At 54.8% G+C, this 25,627-nt stretch overlaps 11 protein-coding genes across 11 annotated transcripts; 5 read left to right on the top strand and 6 right to left on the bottom strand.

Annotated features, from left to right (window-relative positions):
- Nucleotides 1–463: 463 nt before the first annotated feature.
- On the top strand, nt 464–4,101 carry MYCGRDRAFT_55591 (uncharacterized protein; the record flags this gene model as incomplete). Its single annotated transcript, XM_003855393.1, has 2 exons — nt 464–1,048; nt 1,163–4,101. 2 exons carry the CDS (start codon nt 545–547, stop codon nt 4,085–4,087), a joined length of 3,429 nt encoding a protein of 1,142 aa, XP_003855441.1.
- Nucleotides 4,102–4,379: 278 nt separating this feature from the next.
- MYCGRDRAFT_14739 (uncharacterized protein) lies at nt 4,380–5,351 on the bottom strand (the record flags this gene model as incomplete). The annotated part of the gene is made up of 1 exon (XM_003854997.1): nt 4,380–5,351. A coding segment is annotated over one exon (972 nt), but the record flags the coding sequence as incomplete, so codon positions are not given.
- Nucleotides 5,352–6,863: 1,512 nt separating this feature from the next.
- On the bottom strand, nt 6,864–8,059 carry MYCGRDRAFT_99207 (uncharacterized protein; the record flags this gene model as incomplete). Its single annotated transcript, XM_003854996.1, has 2 exons — nt 6,864–7,554; nt 7,773–8,059. The coding sequence occupies 2 exons, from the start codon at nt 7,901–7,903 to the stop codon at nt 6,864–6,866; spliced, it is 822 nt and encodes a 273-aa protein (XP_003855044.1).
- A 733-nt stretch (nt 8,060–8,792) lies between these two features.
- On the bottom strand, nt 8,793–11,020 carry MYCGRDRAFT_99206 (uncharacterized protein; the record flags this gene model as incomplete). Its single annotated transcript, XM_003854995.1, has 3 exons — nt 8,793–9,002; nt 9,075–9,665; nt 9,722–11,020. 3 exons carry the CDS (start codon nt 11,018–11,020, stop codon nt 8,793–8,795), a joined length of 2,100 nt encoding a protein of 699 aa, XP_003855043.1.
- Nucleotides 11,021–11,693: 673 nt separating this feature from the next.
- Nucleotides 11,694–14,220, bottom strand: MYCGRDRAFT_108169 (uncharacterized protein; the record flags this gene model as incomplete). The annotated part of the gene is made up of 1 exon (XM_003854994.1): nt 11,694–14,220. The coding sequence occupies one exon, from the start codon at nt 14,061–14,063 to the stop codon at nt 11,694–11,696; it is 2,370 nt and encodes a 789-aa protein (XP_003855042.1).
- An 897-nt stretch (nt 14,221–15,117) lies between these two features.
- Nucleotides 15,118–16,332, top strand: MYCGRDRAFT_68667 (uncharacterized protein; the record flags this gene model as incomplete). The annotated part of the gene is made up of 5 exons (XM_003855394.1): nt 15,118–15,288; nt 15,348–15,402; nt 15,480–15,699; nt 15,756–16,114; nt 16,174–16,332. 5 exons carry the CDS (start codon nt 15,137–15,139, stop codon nt 16,330–16,332), a joined length of 945 nt encoding a protein of 314 aa, XP_003855442.1.
- Nucleotides 16,298–18,711, bottom strand: MYCGRDRAFT_90929 (uncharacterized protein; the record flags this gene model as incomplete). The annotated part of the gene is made up of 3 exons (XM_003854993.1): nt 16,298–16,395; nt 16,768–18,179; nt 18,671–18,711. 3 exons carry the CDS (start codon nt 18,709–18,711, stop codon nt 16,298–16,300), a joined length of 1,551 nt encoding a protein of 516 aa, XP_003855041.1.
- An 815-nt stretch (nt 18,712–19,526) lies between these two features.
- On the top strand, nt 19,527–20,294 carry MYCGRDRAFT_36976 (uncharacterized protein; the record flags this gene model as incomplete). Its single annotated transcript, XM_003855395.1, has 2 exons — nt 19,527–19,703; nt 19,773–20,294. The coding sequence occupies 2 exons, from the start codon at nt 19,527–19,529 to the stop codon at nt 20,292–20,294; spliced, it is 699 nt and encodes a 232-aa protein (XP_003855443.1).
- A 148-nt stretch (nt 20,295–20,442) lies between these two features.
- MYCGRDRAFT_68660 (uncharacterized protein) lies at nt 20,443–22,086 on the bottom strand (the record flags this gene model as incomplete). The annotated part of the gene is made up of 1 exon (XM_003854992.1): nt 20,443–22,086. The coding sequence occupies one exon, from the start codon at nt 22,084–22,086 to the stop codon at nt 20,443–20,445; it is 1,644 nt and encodes a 547-aa protein (XP_003855040.1).
- Nucleotides 22,087–22,439: 353 nt separating this feature from the next.
- On the top strand, nt 22,440–23,439 carry MYCGRDRAFT_90926 (uncharacterized protein; the record flags this gene model as incomplete). Its single annotated transcript, XM_003855396.1, has 2 exons — nt 22,440–22,469; nt 22,642–23,439. 2 exons carry the CDS (start codon nt 22,440–22,442, stop codon nt 23,437–23,439), a joined length of 828 nt encoding a protein of 275 aa, XP_003855444.1.
- A 236-nt stretch (nt 23,440–23,675) lies between these two features.
- On the top strand, nt 23,676–25,618 carry MYCGRDRAFT_55571 (uncharacterized protein; the record flags this gene model as incomplete). Its single annotated transcript, XM_003855397.1, has 6 exons — nt 23,676–24,415; nt 24,468–24,816; nt 24,874–25,070; nt 25,121–25,154; nt 25,206–25,236; nt 25,295–25,618. The coding sequence occupies 6 exons, from the start codon at nt 23,885–23,887 to the stop codon at nt 25,533–25,535; spliced, it is 1,383 nt and encodes a 460-aa protein (XP_003855445.1).
- Between the last annotated feature and the right edge of the window lie 9 nt (nt 25,619–25,627).

Below are 25,627 nucleotides of genomic sequence, written 5' to 3'. Positions count from 1 at the left end.
ATTGCGAGAAGCACGAGCACGCCGGCCGCCTTATCGGACATGTCGCTGCTTCGGGAGACGATTACCCGCGCAATGTCGATATACTCGGTTTGTACATGCCTTGGCGACGTCGTCCTGCTGTGATGATGTTGTGATACAATTGTGAAGTGAACAGACAGACCATTTGCCTACCTTACCGTAGATGCCTCCTTGTCATAGACAGACCTTCAGCTCCAAGAGCTCTCCTTGGTATTCAACTGCATAGTCATGAAGATTTTACACGCTTGGCCCCATATCGGTCATCTCACTGCTTGAAAGCAGGAAGAGGCAATAGAAGAGTGATGGTCGTGGCTCGCATGTGCATTGTCGGTCTCGGATTCGGATCTGCCACTACCTCAGTTTAGCTCTAAGGATTGGAGGGGTCGCGTTCGTCGCGTGGACCAAACACGCTCGTCGTCGCATCTCTCGAGAACCCGCCAGCATCAACACCACTTTTGCCCGGTGCGGCCTTTCACACGCAACAGTCCTAACATCGCATCGCGCTATCTCACAAACATTCAACAAGATGGCGTCGGCCTCACCCTCATCACCCGACGCGTCTACGACAGCTCCACGCGCCTCAGCCAGGGTTCGCAAGGCGACAGAACATTTCGCCTCCAGCGGCACGGCGAAACGAAAGCGCGGCGGAGACGATGCAGAGGACGCAGAGCTGGAGGACGATGAAGAGTCAGAAGAGGCGAGCGATCCTGAGGACGACGAACCCGACGAGGAGGAAATCCGTGAAAGGACCAAAAAGTCCAAATCGCGAAAGCCAAAGAGCACTGCTACAAAGACCGCACCCAAAAAGCCAGCGCAGAAGAAGCCAAAGACCAATGGGCTCTCCTTGCCATTCAGAGGAAATGCCACGAAGAAACGCGCACCGAAGAAGGCGACAGCTATTGACAGCAACGATGCCGAAGCAGCTGGAGGCCTGTACGCAGATCTATTCGCACACGACAAGACGATGGACGAGGTCGTGTCTGCTTGGCTGAAGGCGTTCGAAGAGCACGAATCGCTCGCTCTGGCCGACGTGGTCAACTTTGTGCTGAAATGCGCAGGATGCAGCGGCAAGCTCACAGAGCATGACATTGAGGATCCAGATGGCGCAACTGCGAGGTTGACCGACCTGCAAGACGAGCATCAGGCCACGGAGCCGACAGAATACCCACTGATCGCAAAGGGTAAGAACACAGCTGCCTTCAAGCAGAGCATCACTGCTTTCCTGCAACGATTTACCAAGGCGCTGGGTGCAAGTGGTCTCTTGGTCTCAAATCCGGAGCTGATGGAGAACATTGAAGTATGGCTCTCCACAATGAGTACTGCGTCCAATCGTTCCTTCAGACACACCGCCGCAGTGTGCTCTCTCAGTATCATCACAGCTCTCTGCGAAGTGGCCAAAGATCTTTCGGATAAATCTGCCAGCAGTCAGCGACACGCCCAGACGGAGCAGAAGAAAGCAAGACCGAACAAGGAGCGCGCGAAAGAATTTGCCAATAAGGCGAAAGAGGCTGGTGAAGCATTTGAGCTTGTTCGGAAGTTACTGAAGGACTGGTTCGACACAATCTTCATACATCGCTACCGCGACATCGATCCCACTGTTCGCCGTGACTGTGCGGCCGCTTTGGGAGACTGGATTGTTACGGTACCAGAGATCTTCTTCGATGTCCACCACTTGCGCTACCTGGGCTGGCTCCTCAGTGATGAGTCAGGCGCGACCCGCGGCGAAGTCCTGAAGCAGCTCCAGCGGCTGTACAAGGACGATGATAAGCTCGGTGGGCTACGGACGTTCACAGAGAAGTTCCGACCTCGATTTGTTGAGATTGGAACTTCAGATGTTGAACTCAACGTGCGCATTGCTGGCATAGAGCTCCTCGACACTCTGCGACAGAACAGTCTCCTCGAACCAGATGACATCGATGCCGTGGGCCGGCTTGTGTTCCATGATGAGGCTCGAATTCGCAAAGCTGTCGCTGGCTTCTTCGCCGAGAATGTCAATGAAATCTACGAGTCAAAGTTGACGGATCTCGGCGGCTTGGAGAGTCTCGAGGAGACTCTGCCGGACCCAGGCGAGGACAACTTCGAGGCACCACGACTAGAGTGGCTCAAATTCAGATCTCTTGCAGAGATGCTCACAGCGTACGATGTCGACGAGCATGTTCCAGACCATCTACAAAGGAACTCTGCGGACGGCAGCCTCATCCTGCGAGCAACGAATGTCGAGTCGCGATTCACACTCGCCGTCGACTCCATCTACAGCAAGGTGGATGAGCTAAAAGAGTGGCAAGCCCTCGCCGGATATTTGCTCTTCGATCATTCAGACGACCGTCTTAAGGGCAACACCGATGACACGATTGCACAGTTCAAACAAGAGTGTAAATTGCCAAAGCAAGAGGAAGTCATCCTACTGGAGGTGCTGAACGCCTGCGTCAAGCGTTCTTTGAGCACCCTCGCCGAGCCTATGGCTGCTGCAAAGACCAAGGTGAACAAGAAACAGCGCGAAGACATGCAAGAGGACCTCGAGGAGGCTGTCCGCAACCTCTCTGATCTGACTCCCAAGCTGCTCAAGAAGTTTGGAGACACTCCGGGTACAGCAGCAGCAGTGCTCCGTCTCGAAAGTGTCTTCAGCTTGCCGACACTCCAAAGCCTACGTCAAGACCCAGCAATCAACAGCACGCTTCTGGACGATCTTCGAAAGCAATTCATGTCGCATGGGACCGACGACGTGCTTGCTCCTGCGACTGCGGCTATTCTCCACGCCAAGTCATACGGCGAGCTCGATGATGGTGCTCTGGAGAAGCTGAGCAGCTTATGGGATGATGTCGTTGGGAATCTGGCCGAGCTGCTCGACGTGTCCACCATCACCGTTCGCGGGGCATCACGGCAAGAGGAATTGGCAGCGCTCAGCAACAATCTACTGCGAATTGTACGGCTGTCAACAGTCTCCAGCTGCATTCAGCCTCTCGAGGACAGCAGTGTTGCAGCTCGCAATGATGAAACTGAGGTTGAGTACAATGGCGCAATCGACTTCATCGTCGATCTCATTTTGCGTGCCGTCAATTCGTCTGGTACGACTCCAAGCCCAGAGGAAGCAGCGCTGGAAGATCTGATCGCCGCTCGTGCTGCTGACGCGGCCATGCTCTACTTTCAATGGAAGCTGTCGTCGATCATGGACTCGGTCAAGGCTGGCACGAATTCCACAGACATGTTCGACCTCCTCGAACCACTCGCAGCACGCCGCGATGCATTCGTGGAAAAAGTCACCAGTGTTTTGGACTCTCGCAAAGCGGGTGATCAGATCTGCTATTCGGTCACCACCTGTCTGCTCGATCTGTACACATCTGCGGCGGTCCTTCGTACTCAGAACGCCAAGCCTGGGACTAGCGACGACTACACTGTCTTGATCATGGACATGGAGCCCGAGCAGGAGCAAGCGGTGATGAAAGTGTTCATAGCGCACGAGAAGGAATTCGCACGACTAGTCGGCAAGAAGCTAGAGTCGACGACCACAGACGACGCCGACATCGATGTCGACGCGGATCCCATCGATGACGATCCGCTGTCCGACAGTGACTCTGATGACGAGCAGGAATCACAAGCAAGGCAACAAGACCGCGATGCCAAACTCGCCAAGCCCTTGATCGCCGAGCAGAAACTGTGCCAACTTACCGGCAAGCTCATCTTCGCCATCGCGGCAGGAGTCATTGATAGTCCCGCGACCCGAAAGCGATTGGAGCGGAATAAGACGAAGCTCGGGCCGAACTTCAAGGAAGTGCTAGCATATCTAGACTTGTCGACTGTGAGCAAGAAGAAAGCGGCGGCCAAGAGCTCAAAGTCAAAGGCGAAGCCTGCTCGTCCTGCTGCTAATGGGGTTGCTGCGGTGAAGAAAAATTTCAAGTCGAATGCTATCGTGGCGGAGGATGAGGTGGATGACGAGATTGAAGATGAGGAGGAGGAGGAGGCGGCGAGGACGAGGGAGCTGAATGATGACAATCAACCAGAGCCGCAGGAAGAGGATGAGGAAATGATTGATGGGGATCCGATGGAGGAGGAAAGTGTGCTCGGCGACTGAGCATGTGTGATGGATGTAATAATGTGACTGCGAATACCCTTCTGCTGCTGCTTCACATCATAGGACTCAAACGGGCGAAGTGCCATATGATGTGTTCGACGGAAAAGCCGGAAATGAAATGTTCCTTGCTTCATTCTCTATTTCATCGCGTCAGGCGCTGCTCCTATCGTGCTATCGTGGGTATCTTTCGCTAATCATATCCTCACCTGAATCATCGTTCAACAAGATCGCTCATCAAAATCCTCCCCATCTCCCTGCGATCAGCCTACCAAAACCCATGCACCCTCCTCCTCCAATCCCCCACCGCCGCACCCCTCAAATCATCCACATTCAACACATCCACACCTTCCTCCATCAACACGCCCCAAATCGCATCCCTCAAATTCACCGGCCAACCCGGCGTATCCCAATACCTCACTTTCAGTCCCCTCCTATGCGCGCCGCGAATCTGTCCTCTCAAGAGGTGGAGCTGCGAAGAGGAGAGGCGACCACGCCAGGGGAAACCGATGGCGTGGGTGAAGGATACGGAGGCGTAGAGGGAATTGGTGGTGTTGTATTTTTGTTCGTTGGTGGGGATGGGTGCCGCGAATAAAGGAGAGGGTGGTTCGAACATGGCGGAAAGAGGGGCGTCGAAGAATACGTCCCGGTGGGTGGTCATATTGAGGATGAGGTCGAAGGGAGCGTTTCCTGTGACTACGATTGTGATGGGGCGGGAGTGCAGGATTGTGCCGTCGTGGTAGGTTAGGTAGTCTTTTGCGCGAAGGGGTTCGAGGTGTTGGAGGACGAGGGGGAATGTTTCCGCGCCGTTGGTTTTGAAGTCGATGAGGAGGACGAGACTTTGCTCCGGAGCTTCGTCGAAGATGCCGCGTGGCGTGGTGCGTATGGAGGGGAGGAGGGTGGTCGGGTCGTTCATTCGGTCGAGGAGATCGACTAGGGGGTTGACGTAGAGGGATTGTAAGGTCCGATTACGGGTCAAAGAGGCCGTGTCATGCCCGACAAAGAGCTCTTCGTCGAACTTCCAGACGTCGGCTTCGACGCTCGTGCAGCCGTAGTGAATGGCTTCAAAGAGGGGGACTCGTCGCCAGTAGTCGTTGTGCGAATGGCACGGAATGGGCTGCACATTTCGCGTTGCGTCGGTCGGGTAGTTGGCGAGACCGGCTCCAATGTGTCCCGGTGTGCCAAAGTCCGGAAGGAAAGCATCGGTGGTATTCAAGTCCCAGAGCAATCTTGCGCTTCCGATGAACACTTGGAGGAGATGTAAGATTCCGCTGCCACAGTGCGTTAGTCGGAGTTGGTCAAAAAACGGTATTTGCTTGCTAGGAAGAAGCACTCACAAAATCGAAAGCAGAACCAATGGCAACACCCACACGACTCGCACCAGCCATCCAAACGCAGAAGTCTTCTTCTCACGCCGCACATTCCACGCTGGCTCATGTCTCTTCTTCAACAACAACCCATCCGAACGAGCATCCAAACCATCTCCTTCCACCTTGCCTCTCCGTCGCGGACTCATCCCCAACAACGCCCGAATCCTCCCGACTATCGTTCGCCGATGCCGTTGACCCTGCTGGAAACTCGCAAACTCGTTGTATTGACCATCGTGGGTGGAAGTATCGTTGTCACTGAGGTTGACGTCGACGTTGCTGTATTCGGCCCTGGGTCCGGCCTCCAGTCTGGACTCCATGATGTCGTCAAGGGTCCCTTGCAACTTCAACTTGTTGCAACAAGAAAGCGTCAACCTCGTCGACTCCGCTGGTTGTATGGAAACTTGTACCTCTGCTCTTTAGAATCAATCATTCGTCATCGACCTCCTGCCGAAAGCATGTCTTGCGCGATTAACACCGACCGTCTCAAAGACCGCGTCTACCTCACTTCGGAATTCGTGATCCGCCTCGTTCACAGGTTGCAAATTTGGAATCGTCTCGCCGTCAGAAAATCGACGAAACAACAAGACATCGCAAGACCGCACCATGGCGGGACACGACTGCATTATATGCACTCATCACATTCCCATCCTCGCGCCCGTCAACACTACAAAGTCTTATTGTCGACTCTTCCCATCAACGCAAGGCATGGCATGGCTTCAGAGTGGACGCTGATTGGTCGCGCTACGAATATGATCGACCGCATGTGAAAGCTTCTAGCGACGACCTAATCGAGCGCGTGGTCTGTTTCTGAGCGATCGAGATCACGTCAAGTGAGCCGAGCGGACGAGTGATTTGTGTTTGGGACTGGTCATGCGGTTGAGAGTGATGTGTACAGCGGAGGAAGTGCGGAATCAGAGAGGATCAGCACCTGGTTGCTTGAGACTCTGAGAGGGTATTAACAAGCATCACTCTGAAAGCTTGTCTCTGCGACCTTGTGTCGGTCTGCTGATCAGTTTCCTGCGGTCTCGGAAACGGAAGTCTTCGATCGGCTTGTCCTGAAGCCCAATCGTGACACCACATGATGGTCAAGGCTGTGACCGACGGAGGTGATCACAAGATGTAACGCTCAGACTCCTCATGTCTCATTCGTCATTGACAGATGCCGTCTCGCATCCCAATGTAGTATCTGCTGTAATTCGAATGCCAGGCGTAGTAAGTATAGAGCCTACTTTCATCCATCCTCGCGCCACACGGCTTCGCGGAAATGCTCGATGAGAGCTCCCATCGCTAAAAGTCGCAGCAGGAATTGCACAGCTCAGTTGATCGCCGGAGCATTCGCAAAGTCATCGGATCGGTGACAGGGAGTCCGCCATGTTCAAACCGATCCTCCTTCCTTCGAGACATCGACCTCATGAAATCTCCATCGCATCCGCACCACCAGCACCAGCAGCCCTCTTCTCCGCCTTGACCCACTCGACAAACTCATCAATCACACTCGGCCAACTCGATTCCTCACTCCAGAAGCTCAGCGAATCGTCCTTCTTCGTCTCGTACGCAAACGTGAGCGTCTGCTTCCACAAATCCTTGTTCACCGCCTTCTTGACCTTCGCCTCGTAGAACTCAAACCACCACTCGAGCCACGGCGTCGAGTCCGTCCGCCAGTCGAATGACGGAGCTGTGAGGAGGACACGCCAGAACTCCATCGCAATCTCCATGGGCAGACCCTTCTGCTTCTCCTGCAGCGCGAGCACGAACGTGTGGTTGTAGACATTCTTGAACATCTCCTTATCTGTGGGGAGCTCCGACCGTCGTTGCAGTACGATGTTGCGCATTTGTGGGAGCTTGTCTGTGCCTGCTTCGCTCCATCCGTCTACGAATCCTTCTCGTGTGATGAGGCCTAGAGATGGGGATTGGACGATTTCGGAGAAGATGAAGGCGCTGACATCCGAGAGGTCAATGTCGAGATCGCCGAGGAGTTTACCGGTGCCTTCGATGTTGATCTCATCGGGTGAGTTGCGTGGGTCATCGCGGTACTTGTCGAAGAGCTTGTTGAGGGGTGCTTTGAGCGGGTTGGCGCCGCCGGAGGGGTTGTTGAAGTATCTGTGGAGGAAGGTCATGTTAGTGGGTAACGTGCAGTGCGATGCCGCTGGATTGCTGGAGGTTGTGGTGCAAAGAAGACTCGAGAGGAGGAGGAATGCCCAAGTCGTGGACGGGCGCGTGACGAATCCTTGACCAACCACGCATGTCTTGAAACAGTTCATGCTCCATCCTTCGGGCACTTCACTCCTCGGAATGAAGCAGGGTGTATCTTGACTTACGCATTTGCAGCCGCACCAACATTCCAATTGTGCTGTTTGAGAATCTTCGCAGCCGTGCTCTTATCCGCTTGTGTGACGCTGGTGAACTCGGTGACCGCGGCCTTTTGCGAGGATGTCAAAGCTGGTGGCATCGTGAAGTTAGCAGGAAGCTCGAGGATCGGAGAGGTCGTTGGTCGAGGTGGAGAAGTGGCAGATGGCGAGGCTCAGGCTATTGCGTCGGTATCATGCGCTCGAGGAGGGGAGGATGTAGGGAAGTAGAAAAGATGCTGGATCGTAGTCGAGGAATCAAAGTCGAATGAATGTGACGCAGTGCTTGGAGGCGGCTCCGGCTCTTCGAGACAAGGATGGCGGATGCCCCGCGATCAAGCCTTACGACCAGAATAAGGCACCAACGGGCGGCGGCAACGTTCCGCGGTGTCTTGGGTGCTGCCAGTGGATAGAAATGGACTCACCTTCCTTGGGCATGCCGACTATGAGAGATTTGGTGCTCTTCTTCTTGGCTGGTGGGGAGCCATGAGGAGCCATCGTCTCCTCCTCGACTTTCCGCTTGGGCATCTCGATGTGTTGAAGTGGTTAAGGAGCGTGGTGGTGTCGAAGCGCGAAAGGCGTGGTAGTGGTTGATGGAGGTGGATGAGAAGAGGGTCGAAGAGAGAGAGGTGTTCGACGACTAGATGAAGAAGGACGTACAGCAAGGTGCCTGAGGAGGAAAGCAGTAGTCTAGTCGTTGTGCATTCACTTTCCTTTTTGCAAAATGACAAGTCACGACGATAGAACTATCCCTGGGACGGCACGCGATCGGGTGAAGGAGACAAGGCAGACGCGACGTCCGAGCGTAGCTTCACCAACATATGAGGGAAGGAAGGCACATATGAAGAAAACGACACACATGCATGGAAATGATCATCACCTGCTCTCATCACCTGGACTGTCTATATCGATGACATTCTGTGCCTGTGACTGCCAGCTTCTTCTTCGCCATACAACGACGCATATCGAACAACCATTTCACCTTCATTCACTTCAATCCCCCAACGGCATCGCCTCCACCGTGTCCACCAATCCCCTGAAATTATCCGCCTGCAACTCGGCATACTTGACCCTCTCCTGCGCCCACTCCTGCTGCAATCGACTGACCCGATACTGCGAGCTCTGAAAATGCAACAACTCATCCCTCACACATTCCCGGATGAACACGCCGCGTGCATGCTGGTCGACGATCGATTGTTTGTCCTGTTGTAATCACACATGTCAGCAATCAGAGATCCTCGTCCACCCATCACAACCTCTCCTCAATATACTCACAGCAGTAATAGCAGCAATAACCTTATCCGCCTCCCCAACCTTCGCTCCATCCCCCTTCGCCCTCACCGCCGCCAACTTGCTCTCATTCCCCGCAATCCTCTTCTCCAGCTGCGGGATATTATCCCTCGCCAACCTGTCCTTCCTCTCAAACATCTCCCTAACACTAACCAATCCATCCCTCATCGTCTTCAAATCCTCCAACACACCCTCATCCCACGCCCTCGCCTCGTCCTCCAACAGACTCTGACTCGTATTGATATGCCTCGCGCTCCCTCTCAGTCCCACATCGAGAGCGGACACATCACTCGGATCAATGGCGTAAGTATCCGCCGTCACTTCGGTCAAGGTCACGAGGTTGAGGTTCAGTCGTCCGTATTCCGCCGCGAGGGCTTCTTTACGTTTACACAGCCGCTCAACGAGGGTACAGAGGTTGATGTACAAATCCGCGCTGCGACGGACGCCGCTGCGGACCGTGTCGAAGGTCTCTTGGAGGTTTGGGGGAAGGCTGTCTTCGAGGGTGGGAGGCAGGGCGCGGCCGACGAATTCTTCTTGCACGCTGATGGTGGCTTGTTTGCGCCAGACGGCGAGTTCCTAGAAGATAACAGTCAGCATTTGTAAGAAGTTCATATCAGAAGACATGCATCTACCGTTGGAACCGTGAGAAACATGACGACCAACTGCTCCTCTCTGAGCACCGGATGGCGGACGAGAGCGTTAGCGAACCGCACCAGTCCTCGTCGTCTCTTCTCGAGGAATGCAGAGTCGGTCGCGATGTGGTTGCCGTTGATGGAGACTCTTTTCGGCGGGAGGAGCGGCAGCTGACGGAATGGATATCTCTTATGCAGGCAGTCGAGCAACCAGACAAAGTCGCTGTACCGTCTGATGACCTTGCTGTTGCGGCGGATGCTCGCCACTTCGTAGTTGCGGTGTTGGAACAGGAACATGCCCTCCTTTTCATCCAGCAGATTCACTGTAATGACTTCCTCAACACCCTTCCCGGTGGCCACTCGGGGCTGCTGAGGTCGTCGTGGAGGCGCACTATGTCCAGTTCCCTCCGCTCCGAAGCCATCCTCCACAGCGTCTCCATTCCCAAACCCAACCGTACCACTCGCGCCATACGCAGCCGAAGCTCCCCAGCTTCCACCACCACTACTATTCGTCTGACCATTGCCATAGCTCCCACCCGCCGCACTCGTCGACTCCGCCATACTCGCCGTAGTAAACGAACTCGTCGTCCTCTGCTGCTGAGAAGCCGCTCCTCCACCAGCACCACCATTAACATGTCCATGTCCCTTATGCATCTCCGGACTCCCCCACGGATCCGCCTCTCCAAACCCAGCTGCAAACGAAGTCGGCGGTCCACCTTCCGTCGCCTGCACCTCAGCATTTGCTTGTTTCTTCACCGGCATCTTAACAATCGGCAAGCGTCCCCTCCTCTCATCCACAGCATCTAATCCCAACTCCTCCCCTTCAAGCGCCAGCCCTACCAACGCCAACAGCACAAAAAACTCACCCCGTCCCAATCCCTCCAACTCTTGGTCTCCCGCGCTCACAATCCTCCACACTTCCGTCCTGTCTCCCACGCCAACTCCACACTCCTTGACCAACTTCTGCGCATCGTCGGCACTCACCCTACCCCCGACTTGCAGCTCGTCAAAAGCGTCGACATACCCATCCGGTACAGCCGCATCAGCGAGCAGGGTTTTGATCACATTGCCACTGCCGCCTTTTGACTTCTTGGGCGTGAAACCCCAAGGGGAGTCGTCTTCTTCTGCTGCAGCGGGAGGGTCGGCGGAGGCGAAGATACTATTCGACACGCCGCGGGCGTGGAGGGAGGTTTTCTTGGAGGGTGTGCCTGGCGTGTTGTTGTCGTCGTCGAAGAGGCTCGATTTCGCGCGGCGGGTGGAAGCAGCGGCGGGTGGGTCGTCGTCGCCGAAGAGGGACATTGTTGATGGATTGTGCTGTCGAGGAGGTGAGTCGATAGAGGTGAGGTATGAGGTGGTGCGTAGGGGTGTGATGCACTGATGCACGAAGCCGGTGGACGATAATAAGGTGGGCGATCAGGCACGAACGCCGAAGCTGGTTGAAGGCTGGGGAAAGCTTGGACAGACGGCGGAGAGCAAGTCGATTGATTGCGGCTGCCTAGGACGAATCTCGGACTGTTAGGAAGGACAAATGCGGAATGCAGTCAATGATCTCCAATGGCTTGCCGTGGTATGCACGCTGCTCGATTAAATAAGGGTGTCTGTCCAACAAGTGCTGGGAGATGGGCATGAGTTGGAGCTCCCTCCGGTTCAAACGTCATGACAAGCGCAGACGCACGGTTCCGCGAGCTCGAAGCGCCGCACACGTGGGCAGCTCAGTTCAACAGTTCAGAAACGGACCCGAGATGATCGTGGGCAATAAAAGAATACTTTTCTATCATAGTATGTACAGGTGTTCGTGGTTCGTACCGGGTCTGGATCGTCCAGATTTCGCCCATTCATTCGTTCAAATGCCTAATCGTCCTCGATGGAGGGTATATACACCGCCAGCGCCGCGCTAAATCAAGAAAAGAAAGAAACAAATTCCCCACAAGATGTCGTCCAGGAGGCGTCGCCGCCATCATCGACCACCAATTCACTCATTCGATGTGGACCGCCCAGGTGTATTGCACGGCGGAGCTGAGCCTGCCGCACTACGATCCTCTGCCGCTGGTGTTGCTCGTTGGTCAGGTGTTCGTCGTGGAGGAGCTGGCACAACGACTGTTGCGCCTTTACGTCCTGCCGCAGGACTGATGTCGTCCGCTCGCGGCGGCCCGCTCCTTGCTGTTGTAGGGCTAATGTTGTCGGACCGCGGAATCTCAGTACGTCGCAATTGCAGCACGGGCGGAGTCGGTTCTCTACCGTTGTGCGCTGCCCGGGCTTGAGACTGAGGTTCGCGGGCATGGTACGGATTCGCGGTTAGAGTCGACGAAGTGGTGACAGTCGTGTCAGCTGAGCGCGGCGGGCTGTCAGAGTTTCCACTCCGTTGTTTGACCAAGGACTCCTCCTCTTCCGCCGCAGCTGGCGTCCACGTCCGTCCTCCACGAGGTTGCGCTGGGATGATCGTCACAGGCAGAGTCTCCTGCGGCTCAGTACTGCGGGTGGCAGCTCGATCCCGGATCCGTTCGCCAGTCTCGGCCGCGAGCACACCGAGTCGATTCCTCACATCCCACTTCGAAAAGTTATGTGAAGGCAATTGGCTGTCATTCGCAGCCTGTCGCGCACGCTGGACCTCCTGCGGAGGCGATGTCCGCTTCCGCTTGAACGGATTAGGCACACCCTTCCACCTGCTCTGCTCGCGATTCCGATTCGGTGCTTCATCGACGCCATCCAGGGCCTCCTTCTCCGCATCGCGATGAGCAGTCTTCTGAGTGGTCCTCTTGGAAGTATTGCGATTCGTGCTTGATCTCCACCTGATGACCGGTTCGGGAACGTCTGCCCCGTTTTCATACCTCACCGTGTATATCGTGCTCGCCCCGCTCGTGTTCTGCCCCCTGTCGACAGGGCTCATCACTGGCATTGGAGGAGTAGGTCCACTTGTGATTGTCGTCTCCGGTTGATGGCTGGCTCTGGTCTCCGTCCTGCGAATGCCATACTTCTGGCTCAAAGGCACATTCCCGGTATGCGCTCTCCCCAATGGAAAATGTGACGGCGATTGCTGATGTCTCGATCGGAATCGCTGTGTCATCTGGCTGAACCCTCCCTTTTCGGCCTTGCTTGTTGCGTTTCCACCACCAACATCATCATCCTTGCGATGCCGTCTGAAGTTCCGCCGCAAGTTCCGACTCTGACTCCACGCCGCCTCCTCACCTCCACCAGGACTTGAGTCGAGCATTTCATCTCCATCGAAGATCTCCCTCCCCAAGATCCCGTCCTTTTTGTCATCCCTCTCCAGCGCTTCTATCCGTTCAACCCATTCCCAAACCACCACACTTGCAGCTGCAGCTCCAACCCATCGGAAATAATCACCCCACCCTGCCACATCCTGATCGATGACATCCGTGATGAAGAATACAACCGGCGTGAGAATTGCCACCACCGATAGCAGCGCTATCACACAGATGTTCCACATCTTCGGGTGGTAGAATGCGTATCGTCGTTTCGTTATCGAGTAGTATACGACCCACGCGGCGTAGAGCAACCCCAGAGCCAGCTCGAAAAGATAAGACAACGCGGGGATCGCATCCACAAAGGTCCGTCGTGCCACAAGCGTCGTGTTGTCGTAGTAGAACGCGTTCAAGCAGGAAAACACCGTGTCAAAGATGATCAAGACGAATCCAATCCACTTGATCATGACCTTTTCTTTATGCCGAGGAAAGAGTCGTATGAGTGTCTGCACCTGTGCCAGCCAGAGGAAGATGTCCGACATCACTCTCGTTATTCGGATCTCCAGTGATCCCAGCACTTGCCGTCGAAGTGCGACCGCATCCATGAGTCCCAGGCTGTACTGTCTTTCCGCGACGACAAAAGTGTCTGCCGTGGCGATGGTCAAGGATATTGCCACTGCGATCGCTGCCACCTTTTGTAACCATGGTCTTGACCCCGCGCCTGATAATCCTGACGTCCCTCCGCTCGCTCCTCCGATTATGCCATGTCCGTTGCTAAACGCAGGAGCGCTTTGCGGTGCGCCGAGATATGAGGTCCGCGATGTGATGGCCAGCATGATGACCAGCACCCACGCGATGACCATGGCGGATGCGATGACATATACGGTGGGTATGGTCGAGGCGTAGAATGGATCTCGAAGGTGGCCAATCGTGAAGGAATCCTCTTGCGGACTTCCGGTGCATACGGGTTGAAAGATGACATCGGTGGTGAGCGTGATGACCGAGTCCGCAAGCTGGATGACACCGTTCTGAGGCAGCGTGAAGGGAGTGCATTCCGGGCTGATGTCGGCGCTCGTGGCGGAGGTGTCGGGGAGGTTCCATAGCTGGCGTCCAAAGAGACGTTGTTCATCGAGGAACATACTCGAGAACTATCGTAAGTCGTGTTGAGGCGTGGTTTGCGCCCGCTTGGCGCCGAGCAGGGGGAGCCTCAAAGCGGCTGCATTGAAGGGGAGGAGTTTGTTGTGAACGATGGTGTTCGTGAAGATGGTGAATGGCTTGGTCGGGAGGGTGTCGTGTGTGAGGGTGAGAGTGAGAGGAATATGGCGAGACACGGCGTTGTGGTGGGACGAGGACGGGCTGGACGGGCACAGGTGGTGAGGGAGGATCGCAGATGTCGGGCGAAGCAGCCGAGAAACGTGGAAGGGCCGGATCCGCCAGACGAACCTGGAAGGCGATTGGTTGACTCCAAGTTCAGGGCCGCGGGCAGCAACATCCGAAGAAAGCTTCCAGGTTCCCACCAAAAGCTTGCTCAAGAAACACGATCCAGAAGAAGATGGAGACTGCCATGGATTGTGTATATATACAGGACAGGTAACATCGAGAGGACTCGACAGCCGAAAAACGTGTGCAAATGCCACTGGACGAGCACATTCCTCCAAGTATCACGTTCCAGCTGATACCGAACAAGTCTCACGCCGAAGAATATCTCGTCGAACAGCAGGGCCTCTGTTATGAACGACAGGGTTCTGTCGGAAGGTCGGAAGTGTCAAGGTAAGACCTGGTTTTGCGAGACGACTGAGAGACACATATCGACCACGCTCCTGGACACTGTTCTTCCGATGGCATCGTCGACGTCTCGTCGCTCTCGTTCCTCATCCTCCGATCCCGAGGATGTTTCTGTGAAGATATCGAGTTGATGAAGCGGGCGCCATGGAGGATTGTTTGAAGAAGGTCCTTTGTCGTCCACTGTGCGACTTCCGCGGCCATGATTGCAAGTGTGTCCCTCGGCGACTGACCTGCGTGAGAGAGCTCTTTTCTGTCAACGTTCTAAACGACGTCTTTATTATGGTATGAGAAATACATGATGGTGCAGAAGTGGACAGTCGCACGGCATATCAATATATAGTTACCCCTCAATGAGTCGATCGACTTCACTCTTCCATCGACCTTCAAAGCCTACAATACACGCGATACAATAACACATCATATCACCATGGCCGATCAAAACCTCAAGTCGCTGCACTCCTTCTTCAAGGAAAACGACACCAAAATCTCCTCTGGCGGCAATGTCAAGAGCTTCTCGCATGACACAGGTTCCGGGCCAATCCTCTGTATGGTTCATGGGTGGCCCGAGTCCAGCTATATGTATTCCATTTCCAAGCTACGAGCCTGTCGAACAATTGACTGACAATCTAATCCTCCAGGTGGAGACATATGGTCGCCGACCTGAAAGATGAAATCTCACTTTTCGTGCCCGAGGTAAATACTATCCACCAACCAAATTATAAAATACCTTCATCACGAAGGAATCCGATGCACTCTGACAATGCTTCCAGCTTCCCGGCTACGGCTTTTCCTCCCTCCCACCAAAGAACGACAAGCGCACTGTCGGCAAGCTCTTGATCGAAGCCCTCCACTCCGTCTTCGACTCCTCCCGGCCCATAATCTGGTGCGGCCACGACCGCGGCGGCCGTATCGGCCACCGTCTCCTCGTAGACAACGACCCCTCCCACAACATCATCTCCGCGATCCTCATGGACATCGTGCCCACGACCGGTACCCACCTCTCCTCCTCCTCCTCCCTGACCCGCTACTAACAACAACCCCCTCAGAACAATGGCGCTCCTTCTCCTCCCCCACCGCATCGGTAGCCTACGCCCACTGGCCCTTCCTCGCGATCCCCACCGCTCCCTACCTCATCGAAACCCTCGGCGGCGGAATCTACTGCAAAGACATGATCGCCCGCGCAAAGGGCTCCAATCCCACCTTCGCGGCGAAATTCAAAGAAAACGACGCCATCGCTCATTATTGTCATCAGTTCAGTGCGCCGGATTGTATTGCGGGGAGTTGTGGGGATTATGCGGCGGGCGCGACGGTGGATGTGGAGGAGCAGGAGAAGGATCAGAGGGAGGGGAGGAAAGTGGGGACGGAGATGATGGTGCTGTATTCGAGGGGGAATTTGGGGAGGATGGTGAGTTTTGATGTGGTCGACTTCTGGTGTGGTTGAAGGGAGTACTGATTGAATTGTAGCATGATGTGGAGAAGGTGTGGAAGGATTGGATTGCCGAGGGAACGGAGGTAAGGTTTGAAGGGTTTGGGGATGGGTGTGGACATTATTTGCCTGAAGAGGACCCCGAGAAGACGACGAAGCTTGTCAAGGAGTGGATTGCGAGGAGTAAGAAGGCGTGACTAGGAGGGAGAGGTAGCCGTAGGGCGGGACAGGGGAGGCGGCAAGGTCTGGAGGACTCCAATCTGGTCGAGGAGTTAGCAGGCAATTTGGTCGTAGACGTCTGGAAGGCGAGGACTCAGTATGTAGCTTCGCTGTGATGAGAGCATTATCAGGAACAAGTATATATACAAGGGAAAACATCCAAACCCGCAAACATGGGGTATATATCGCCACACACAAACCAAAATCACAGTCCTGTAAATCCTGCTCCCCCAATCATCCATGCACCTTATTCGGATACCCCGTACTGCAAACGGCATCTTCAAACCCAACACTCCACCTCACACTCCCCATAATCACCACCACCAATCCCAACGCAACACCCACACTCACCGTCCCATAAACATACCCGCTCCGCCTCCTCTTCATCCCCACCAGCTCTCCAACCCACGTACTGACCGTCGTCAAACACCCACAAAACCCATCCTGCACCCCTTGCAGTACCTGACATCCTATCACTCCACCTCCCACCAATCCACTCCCCGCCAGTCCGACATGTTGCAGGGAATAACACATCGCTTCCACCGCCGTGCCGAAGATATTGACTGTGAATGTTCCGAGGGGGAAGGTCGGGACGAGGGGATTCATGAGGAGGGAAGTGTAGTGTCGGAGGAGACAGCCGAGAGGAGCGAAGACGAGGGCGAAGAGGACTTCACCTCTCCATTTGTTGTGGGGTGGAAAGATGGAGAGGAGTACGGCGCCGATCCAGCAGCCGAAGCCGAGGAGGAGGATGGTTGGGTTGAGAATTTTCTTGAGGATGCGAGGTGCGAGGGAGGGGGTGTAGGGGTGCACGGCGGAGGCGAGGTGGGTTCCGACGAGGAAGCCGGCGACGGAAAGTGCGAGGGTGGAGAGGATGACTGCGAGGAGGGATTCCACCGAGTAACCTGGATGGCGGGAGTTGGTGGATGAGGGAGAGGGTGTGGCGCCGGTGTAAGGGTGAGAGATGGGAGAGGGGAGGTCGTTGGATAGCGCGAGGAAGATGTCCCGGGCGAAGGAGGAGAAGGAGGTGTAGGAGCCGCAGAAACCCGTTGCGAGGCCGATGTAGAGGGGGATGGTCTTTTTGGTCTTCATTAATTCGGTGCGGTCCGAGGGAGAGATTTCGCCGTTTTGAATGGGGATGTGTCGTGTGTGGTGGGTGAGGAAGATGTTGATGTCTTCGGTGAGGAAGCCCATTACGAGAGAGCCGGCCATGTTGGCCCATAGCACGGGCGTGGTGATGGGTGCTCCTGGGTAGAAGGTGATCCATTGCGTTCCGAGGCGGGCGAGGGTCCCGAAGATGGAGAAGAAGACGAGGTAGGAGATTGTGTATATTTCGGTGAGAAGGCGGGAGGTGGGCGGTAACAAGGAAGAACGAGGTGGACTTTTGTCGACATTGTCCCAGGTGGGATTCTGCGATCGACGAGTGCTGGTGGAAAGGCGAGGCGGTTGTGTAGGCGGTGGTGGGAAGGCGGAAATATCAATCTCCGGTTCGCGTGAGTTGCTGCTCCGTCTCCGGCTGAAGTTCCTGGCTATCGTCGACTCGGAGGGGCGTGATGCATGATGGGGCCGATCGTCCAATTCGAAGTCTTCTGCGAAATATGGATGTTGTTGGGTACTGCTCGCTGACTTGTTCTTCAGCAACGCAGCCTGGCTGACTCCCGATGCTGGACGCGAGGGTCGATTGAGACAACGTGTCTCGTCTCGCCGGCTTGTGGTGGTATTTGTCGATAGTCGACGTTCTTGTTGTTGATCTGGAGGGAGGACCTCTTCAGGAGCCGGCACGTCCGGGACATCTTCGAAAGCGGGACGTTGCGAGAAGGCCTTGGAGCTGGAAGCGGGATACATCCTTCGCTCTCCTCTTCATCGCAAATATACACCCCGCGCGCTTGAATCACGATATGGCCACTTGTTGGACCCCCAACAGTGGGCGACCGGGGAGTTGTGAATTTTTTCAGGGATGCGATCTGGGGTACGTGCTCGAGCGCTGGGCGATCTCCCGTCGAGTCTCTGAGTCGCGTCCACTTCATATTGGGGACATGGCTTGGCGCTGGACGTCTTCATGTTCACAGGGAAGTTGAAATTGACAGGAAGGCATTGTAGCAAGCAATTTCGAGCATCGCCTTCGATTGATTACAACCTCGAAGGGGAAAGGAAGTCGGAAGGTAAGTCTCATAGTCTCATCGCGGGAGGTGCAAGCATGCAAGGGTTCCTCGGCACGGGACGATAGCGATGAGCCGAAGTCGAGAGGACCACAAGGTACCAACCTTGGAAGGTAAGCAATGGCGAAGTGTCGGAGCCTTTTCTTCGAGCTGGACGAACAATCGTGGCTGCGCATCGTCGGGATACCGGCGGTTGTACATTTTAAGCAGTTGATCAGAGACCCAGAGACCCGGATCCGTCATCTAGCAAGGCGCAAAACACCCGCAATTGCAATGGCATCGCCTCCATCAATCGGCCCCGGAATTTCGGGCCCGAACATGAATATGAATGTTGTCGAGTGAGGTCTGTTTTATCTCAAGTCGATCAGGCGTCCAGCCCAGCAACTTGCAGTACAGCAGCCCTATACGGTATACCGAAGGTCATACCCTGAGCTCTGATCAATGAGGTCGAGATGTTGGAGAGTATGTATATATGCCGGGCTGTAGGCCCGATGGGTGAGTCTCGTCAATCACAATCATATCCTTAACTGCACCACGATCAATACCAGACACCATGTCCTACTCCAAGTTCGAGATGGACAAGCGCCGGCGACAATGCGAAGTCGGAGGATGGCCACAATACCAAGTCGGTCCGGTCATCACCTACAAGCTCTACCGCGACATCCCACGAAAACGCGGCGTGTCTACCCAAGACACCTTATCCATCGTCTGCGAGGGCATGTCCATATCCACTCCCACCTGGTCAATCGACTTCAAAAGCTCCGGACCGTGGGCACGTCGATGTAGGAAAGAGAAAGGAAAGTCGGCAAAAGACGAAGAACAACGCTAAAAGATGATACGCAAAGCTTGTCTCTACGGGCGGTGCTCGCCGATACCTCCATGCCCCACTCGCAGCTATCTAAAACATTGCGATCAAATCGATAGCAAGCAAGCAAAGTGTACAAAACTTCCCATTCACACTGGCTTCCCTTCTCATCAACATCATCGCCTCATCACACTTGACCACCACGACCATCATGTCCACTCCCTCCAACGTCCACGTCTCCACACATCCCTGTGTTCGAGCGAAACTCTCCCTCCTCCGATCAGCCTCCACGAATGCAAAACTCGTCGAGTCCCTCATCCATGAGATCGCCACCATAGTCGGCAGCGAAGCTCTAGCCACCAGTCTGGAAGTGCAAGAGTCCGGCACCGTAAGTCCAATATATATATACACATGAAGTCGTGGTCTCCAAAACATCAATTCTAACCCTCCATCGCAGGACAAATCCCCTCTGGGCTACTCCTACCCAACCCACTCCATCCCAACCTCCATCTCCCTCGTCCCCATCCTGCGCTCCGGCCTCTCCATGGTGTCCGCGCTACAATCCCTCCTCCCTCAACCCGTGCCCGTCCACCATCTAGGTCTCTACCGGGAAAAGTCCACCCTGCAACCCGTGGAGTATTACAACAACCTCCCTTACCACTCTTCCTCCACTACTTCATCCGCTACCTCAAGCTCGTCCGCTGGACCCTCCGAGTTGGCGATCATTGTGGACCCTATCATCGCTACTGGCCAGACGGTCTGCGCGGCGATCGAGACCTTGAAGGAATGGGGCGTTAAGCGGATTATTGCAATCTCCGTGCTGGCGACTGAGGAAGGGTTGAGGACCGCTGGGGAGGCAGGGAAGGATGGGGTGGAATTTTGGGTGGGAGGTGTTGATGCCGAGATGGATGAGCGGGGGATGATCAAGCCTGGACTCGGCGATGTCGGGGATCGTTTGTTTGGGACGGGAGGAAGGTGAGGTCCTGAGAATGGAGCCAGAGAGGCGGGTAGTCAAAGACGAGATTGTGATAGAGTTCAGTGTGAACACGACTCGCTCTTCAGTCATGAATGCTGCCTGTGATTACAATAAAACATTAACATGAAATTTTGCCCTCCCATCACGCTACTCAACTGCCATTCTGCACGACGACCAAGTCTGACACCCCATCTCCGCCACCAGCACAACTCTGTTCCGCTCCCTCCCGCCAGACAGCCTCAATCTTCACATATCCCACATCCACACTCTCCACCTCCACCTTTGTCTCGAAACCCACCTTCTCCACCTCCTCAATCACCGCCACACTCCCCTCATCCTTCCCACCCCAGATCCTCCACCCAACCACCTCGGTCGCCCCATTCCAGCTTACCCACACCCTCACACCCTCACCTTCATCCCACTTCTCCGCCACGACGCTCGGCTTGGTTGTTGGACACCCAACCCACGTCTGCTTGAAACCACGGTAGGAGAGCGTTCCTCTCGCGCCGCTGACGTAGCCTCCTGAAGGGATGGTATTGGCCACGCCGAATTGGATCGTCGAGAGAATTTCTCCGGTGGGGGAGAACTCTTCCAACACAGGGATGAAGCCGTTTCCTTTGAAGTAATTTCCGTTCTCCATGGGGTTAAAGGCACCTTGCGCAGTGGGGTAGACGGGACCGGATTCGTTGAGGAAGCGTTGGAGGAGGGTGACGTGGTTGCTTTTGAGGTCGACGGAAAGCAGCTTGCCCGATGACGGGGTGGTGTTGTTCTCAATGGGGGAGTTGTGGTTGTCAAAGAGGCGGAGAGTGAGGATTGAATTGTCTTCCGATGTCTCCACGAGACGAATGTCGTGCTGGTAGCGGAAGTCGGCACCTTCGCCGAGGGTGAAGTCGCTACCGTTGATGCCGCTTAGACGCCAGAGGACTTTGCCTTCGGAGTCGAGGGCGATGGCCGAGGCGAGGTAGCGGGAGGAGAGGAGGTAGCCGCCGTCGAGGTAGGGTGATGCGGCGTTGATGTGGAAGTAGCCCCAGGCTAGGGTCTGATTTGAGCCGTCGAAGCCGTCGCTGCCGAGAGGGTAGACGGACGCGGCGAATGGTAATTTTTCGAGGTGGTCAAGAGACTTCCATTCGAAGAGGACATCATTGGTCGCGATGTCGATTTCGTAGACTTGGGCCTCGACGATCCAATGCGCGCTAGAACCACCTATTTCGGAAAGGTCGGCTGCCGTCACGTTGTTCGCCGTGACGATCATGCTGCCCTTTTCGGTGATGAAAATCTCGTGCAGATCGATGTTGGATGGGTACGTCGCGTTCTCTGCCAGTTCGAGGAAATCTCCAGGGAGGGTCACGTTGGCGATGAGTTCGTAGTTCTTGTTCCAGATTGCCACGGCACCGTTGCCTCGACCGATGGGTTCCGGGAATGAACTGCCAGTCCAGCCTACGAGCACTTTCTCTCCTTGATACTCCTGCACGCCAAATCCAAATGTGCTGGCATTTGGACCGTTCCAGACGAGGTCGCCCGTGCGATCGGACATGATGAGAGGAGACTTTTCAAAGGCAGTGCCCAGAGGAGCGAAGAAGAGGTAGGCTTCGGAAGATTCATCGCATTCGTCGACCGGAGGGGCTTCAGGTGATCGAGAAATGGAGAGGTACGGGGGAGTGAAATTTGTGGTCCTGTATGTTTGATATGGCCATGTCGCGTTGCCGATGGAGTGTGCTGGAATGATGTCGGCGCAGGTGCTCGAGAAGGTGGAGAGGAGAGGGAGGAAAAGAGGGAGTTGCGATTTGGATAACATCTTTCTCGACTTTGGCATGATTTTGTGAGGAGCGTGAGCCCAGAAAAGACAGAAGGAGTGAAGTCGTCGAGGGGGTCGCAATGTCAATGCTCCAGTGATACCGGGATTCAAGCCGATACTGTCACACCACTGCAGGCAATGGAAATTGGTCAAGCATCCGACCGAAACTCAATTCTTGATCAGCTGCAACTCATCATCAAAGATGACAATATGATGTTGTCTGGACGGTGAGATGACCTCCACTGCGAATGTCAACTTTGTGCCACGACGTGCAAGACGACATGATGATCGTGATCTGATCTGATCCGCGGGAAAGACAAATCGGTAGCGGAGCCATCTCCGAGCGCTTAGTCATGAACAAGATCCAACCCGTGGACGTGAGGGTGAGCTTCTTCTTGCTAGACACACGACACCTAGATCATCGCCGTGAGAAGAGCAGACATGGCGCCGACGACCTTGCGGATCGCTCTAGACTGGACACCCAACACGATTCACAGTGGTCTGTACCTCGCACAAGCGAAAGGCTACTACCGAAAACACAACTTGGTCGTCGAGCTCGTCCCACCAGACGCCGAGTACAGTAAGACTCCAGCGAGACAGCTAGAGGCAGGAGAAGTCGACCTGGCTATCTGCCCGTCCGAATCCTGCATCGCATACAACGAAAGTGGCAAGCTCCGACTTCAAGCCGTATATGCTATTTTGCAGAAAGATGCTTCGGCCATCGTCGGAACTAAGCTGAACAGCATGCGGGAGCTCGGTGAGGGCAAGACGTACGGCAGCTATAATGCGAGGTATGAAGACTCGATTGTTGCGGCGATGGTCGATCATGATGGTGGCGATGGAAAGCAAGTCCGTATTGAGCGCTCCGAGGGCAAGCTCAGCATGTTTGATGCTGTCAAAGCGGGCCGGCTTGACGCGACCTGGATCTTCCTTCCTTGGGAAGGGATGGAAGCTGAGACCGAGGGTGTCAAGACGAACACCTTCACCCTGGCGGACTACGACATCCCGTACGGCTTCTCTCCTATCATTGCTCGAAATGCTGCTTCCAGTCCTGCAGACGATGTCCTCGCTGCATTTGTCGTGGCGACTCGCGAGGGATACCAACACGCGATCGACAACCCCCATGACGCGGCAGACATTCTTCTCGGAGTCGTCACCCCTTCAAGGTCCAAGGATTTCCTGCTCCAAAGCCAGTCCCGCATCAACGAATACTACTCAGATGGCCACAAACTCGGCTACATGGACGCTGCCAAGTGGACGCACTTCTTGACTTGGCTCAAAAAGCAGAACTTGCTCCATGGCCCCAGAGATGTCAGCGACATTGACCTCTTCACTAATGAGTACGCTCAATGACTCTCCCGGCGATGCAGACTACATGAACGACTTGTGTTGCTCCATCGGTAAACTGCATACTGGAACATGCTCGCCATCAGTGCGAGTAACGACTATGGAACAAGATTGGAAGCATCAGTGAAAGGCATGGTCTCGACATGGTTGAGGATCAGGGATGCTCGGCTCTTTCATCCTTGAAGTCGTGGTTCAACAAACTGGCTGATCTACCCTGCTCCCTTAAAAATTCTGACATGGGCCATCGCTGAATCTTCTGACGATTTTGCAAGATCACAGTAGACCGACTTGACGACATCAGCGCAGACTCAAGTACCCGAGATAGGGCAGCGATTTGAGTCGACACATCCTTGCAGGTACGAGCGGGGCACCGCATCAACTTTCACCCGTCGATATGACTTGAGTCCACGCCGATCTTTAACACAGTACAAGCCCAACACAGCCCTCAAAAATGTCTTTCCCGGTAGCCAATTCGACTACATCCTTCTGGCGAGGCGAGACTCATCCGCTTGACGATCATCGAACAACTGAGAAGCTGCCAAGCGAGGTCGACGTTGTCATCATTGGAGCTGGATATGCTGGAGCTTCAATAGCCTATCATCTGCTCGAGCAGGGCAGAGGAGCATCGAAGCCTTTGTCAATAGCGATTCTCGAAGCCAGAGAGGCATGTTCCGGAGCCACTGGACGAAACGGCGGTCACCTCAAGCCGGACCCATACCACAGGGCTGCGGATGCCTTGAAGATTTACGGTAGAGAAGCCGCAGAAGAAGTGGCCGCTTTCGAAGCCCGTCAAATTGGAGAGATCAAGAAGTTGGTCGAGAAGGAGAATGTCGACTGTGACTTTGTCATGACAAGGGCCGCTGATGTCTGCTTGTTCGAACAGGCCCACAGCGAGCTGAAGGATGGGTTTGACCGTCTCAACGCGGCTGATGTCTCGACGATACAGAATGTGTTCTACAGCGATGGGAAGACGGCGGAAGGTGTACGTTTGACATTTACAGCTGTGGAACTGCGCTTTCACTAACAACTAGCAGGTTTCTGGCGTGAAAGGAGCAAAGGCTTGCTTCACATACCCAACTGCACACATGTGGCCGTACAAGCTTGTGCTTCACCTGCTCTCTCAAGCGGTGTCGAAAGGAGTAAACTTGCAAACACATACGCCCGTACAGAATGTGGTCCGGTCCGTTGGTTCAGGATCTCCGAGAGCGTGGACCGTGAACACCCCGCGAGGTTCTGTCCAGGCTTCAAAGGTCATATATGCCAGCAATGCGTACACCTCTGCTCTACTACCCGAGTACAAGCAAGCCATTGTCCCGGTTCGAGGAATCTGTTGTCACATCGTGCCGACGAAGAAGCCCGCACCGTTGCTTTCCAATAGCTACAGTGAGTCGACTGATCAGTACTCCCCCTGGTCGCCGTGCTAACGTCTCTGCCTCCAAGTGATGAGGATTGCTCCGGACGAATTCGACTACCTCATCCCTCGAACTGATGGCAGTATCATCGTCGGAGGTGGACGTCGGGACTATTATCGTCACTTGAACGAGTGGTACGACGTCGCCGATGACAGCAAGTTGATCGAGCCGGCGAAGAAGTACTTTGACGGGTATATGCAGCGGCACTTCAACGGATGGGAAGATGTATGTCAAGTCGCATGTTTGCTAATGGTTACCTACTGACTTCTGACCAGAGTGGAGCGTACACCAATAAGATCTGGACAGGCAGTGAGTTGACAGCCTGTATGACCACACGGACCACTGCTGACCACCGCGCAGTCATGGGCTACTCAAGCGATGGCTTCCCACAGTATAGTATCTCTCAACCTCCGCCAACGACCGCAACGCTAACAACGCCACCACTTCAGCGTCGGCGAAGTACCTCAAAAGCCCGGCCAGTACATCTGCGCCGGTTTCACGGGCCACGGCATGCCTCAAATCTTCCTCTCCGCGAAGGCGGTTGCCACGATGGTCCTTGAAAACCTGCCGACCGAAAAGGCCGACGTTCCGAGACTTTACAAGACAACCTCCGCACGCCTGGCTTCGAAGCGAAATGTGACAATCGAGGACTGGGAGAAGTCTATGAAAGTGGACAGGGCGAGGTTGTGATCAACGGTCTCACGACCGAATTGCGCCCATGCGGCCAAAAGTTGCGAGAAATGTGTAGCCCAAATTGACCGCGTTCCTATCCCAACGCCGCT

The sequence above is a fragment of the Zymoseptoria tritici genome, chromosome 2 (genome assembly GCF_000219625.1).
Source record: "Zymoseptoria tritici IPO323 chromosome 2, whole genome shotgun sequence".
NCBI classification, from domain to species: domain Eukaryota; kingdom Fungi; phylum Ascomycota; class Dothideomycetes; order Mycosphaerellales; family Mycosphaerellaceae; genus Zymoseptoria; species Zymoseptoria tritici.
Note: the sequence above shows the minus strand (reverse complement) of the source record. Positions and strands in the feature narration are given on the sequence as shown.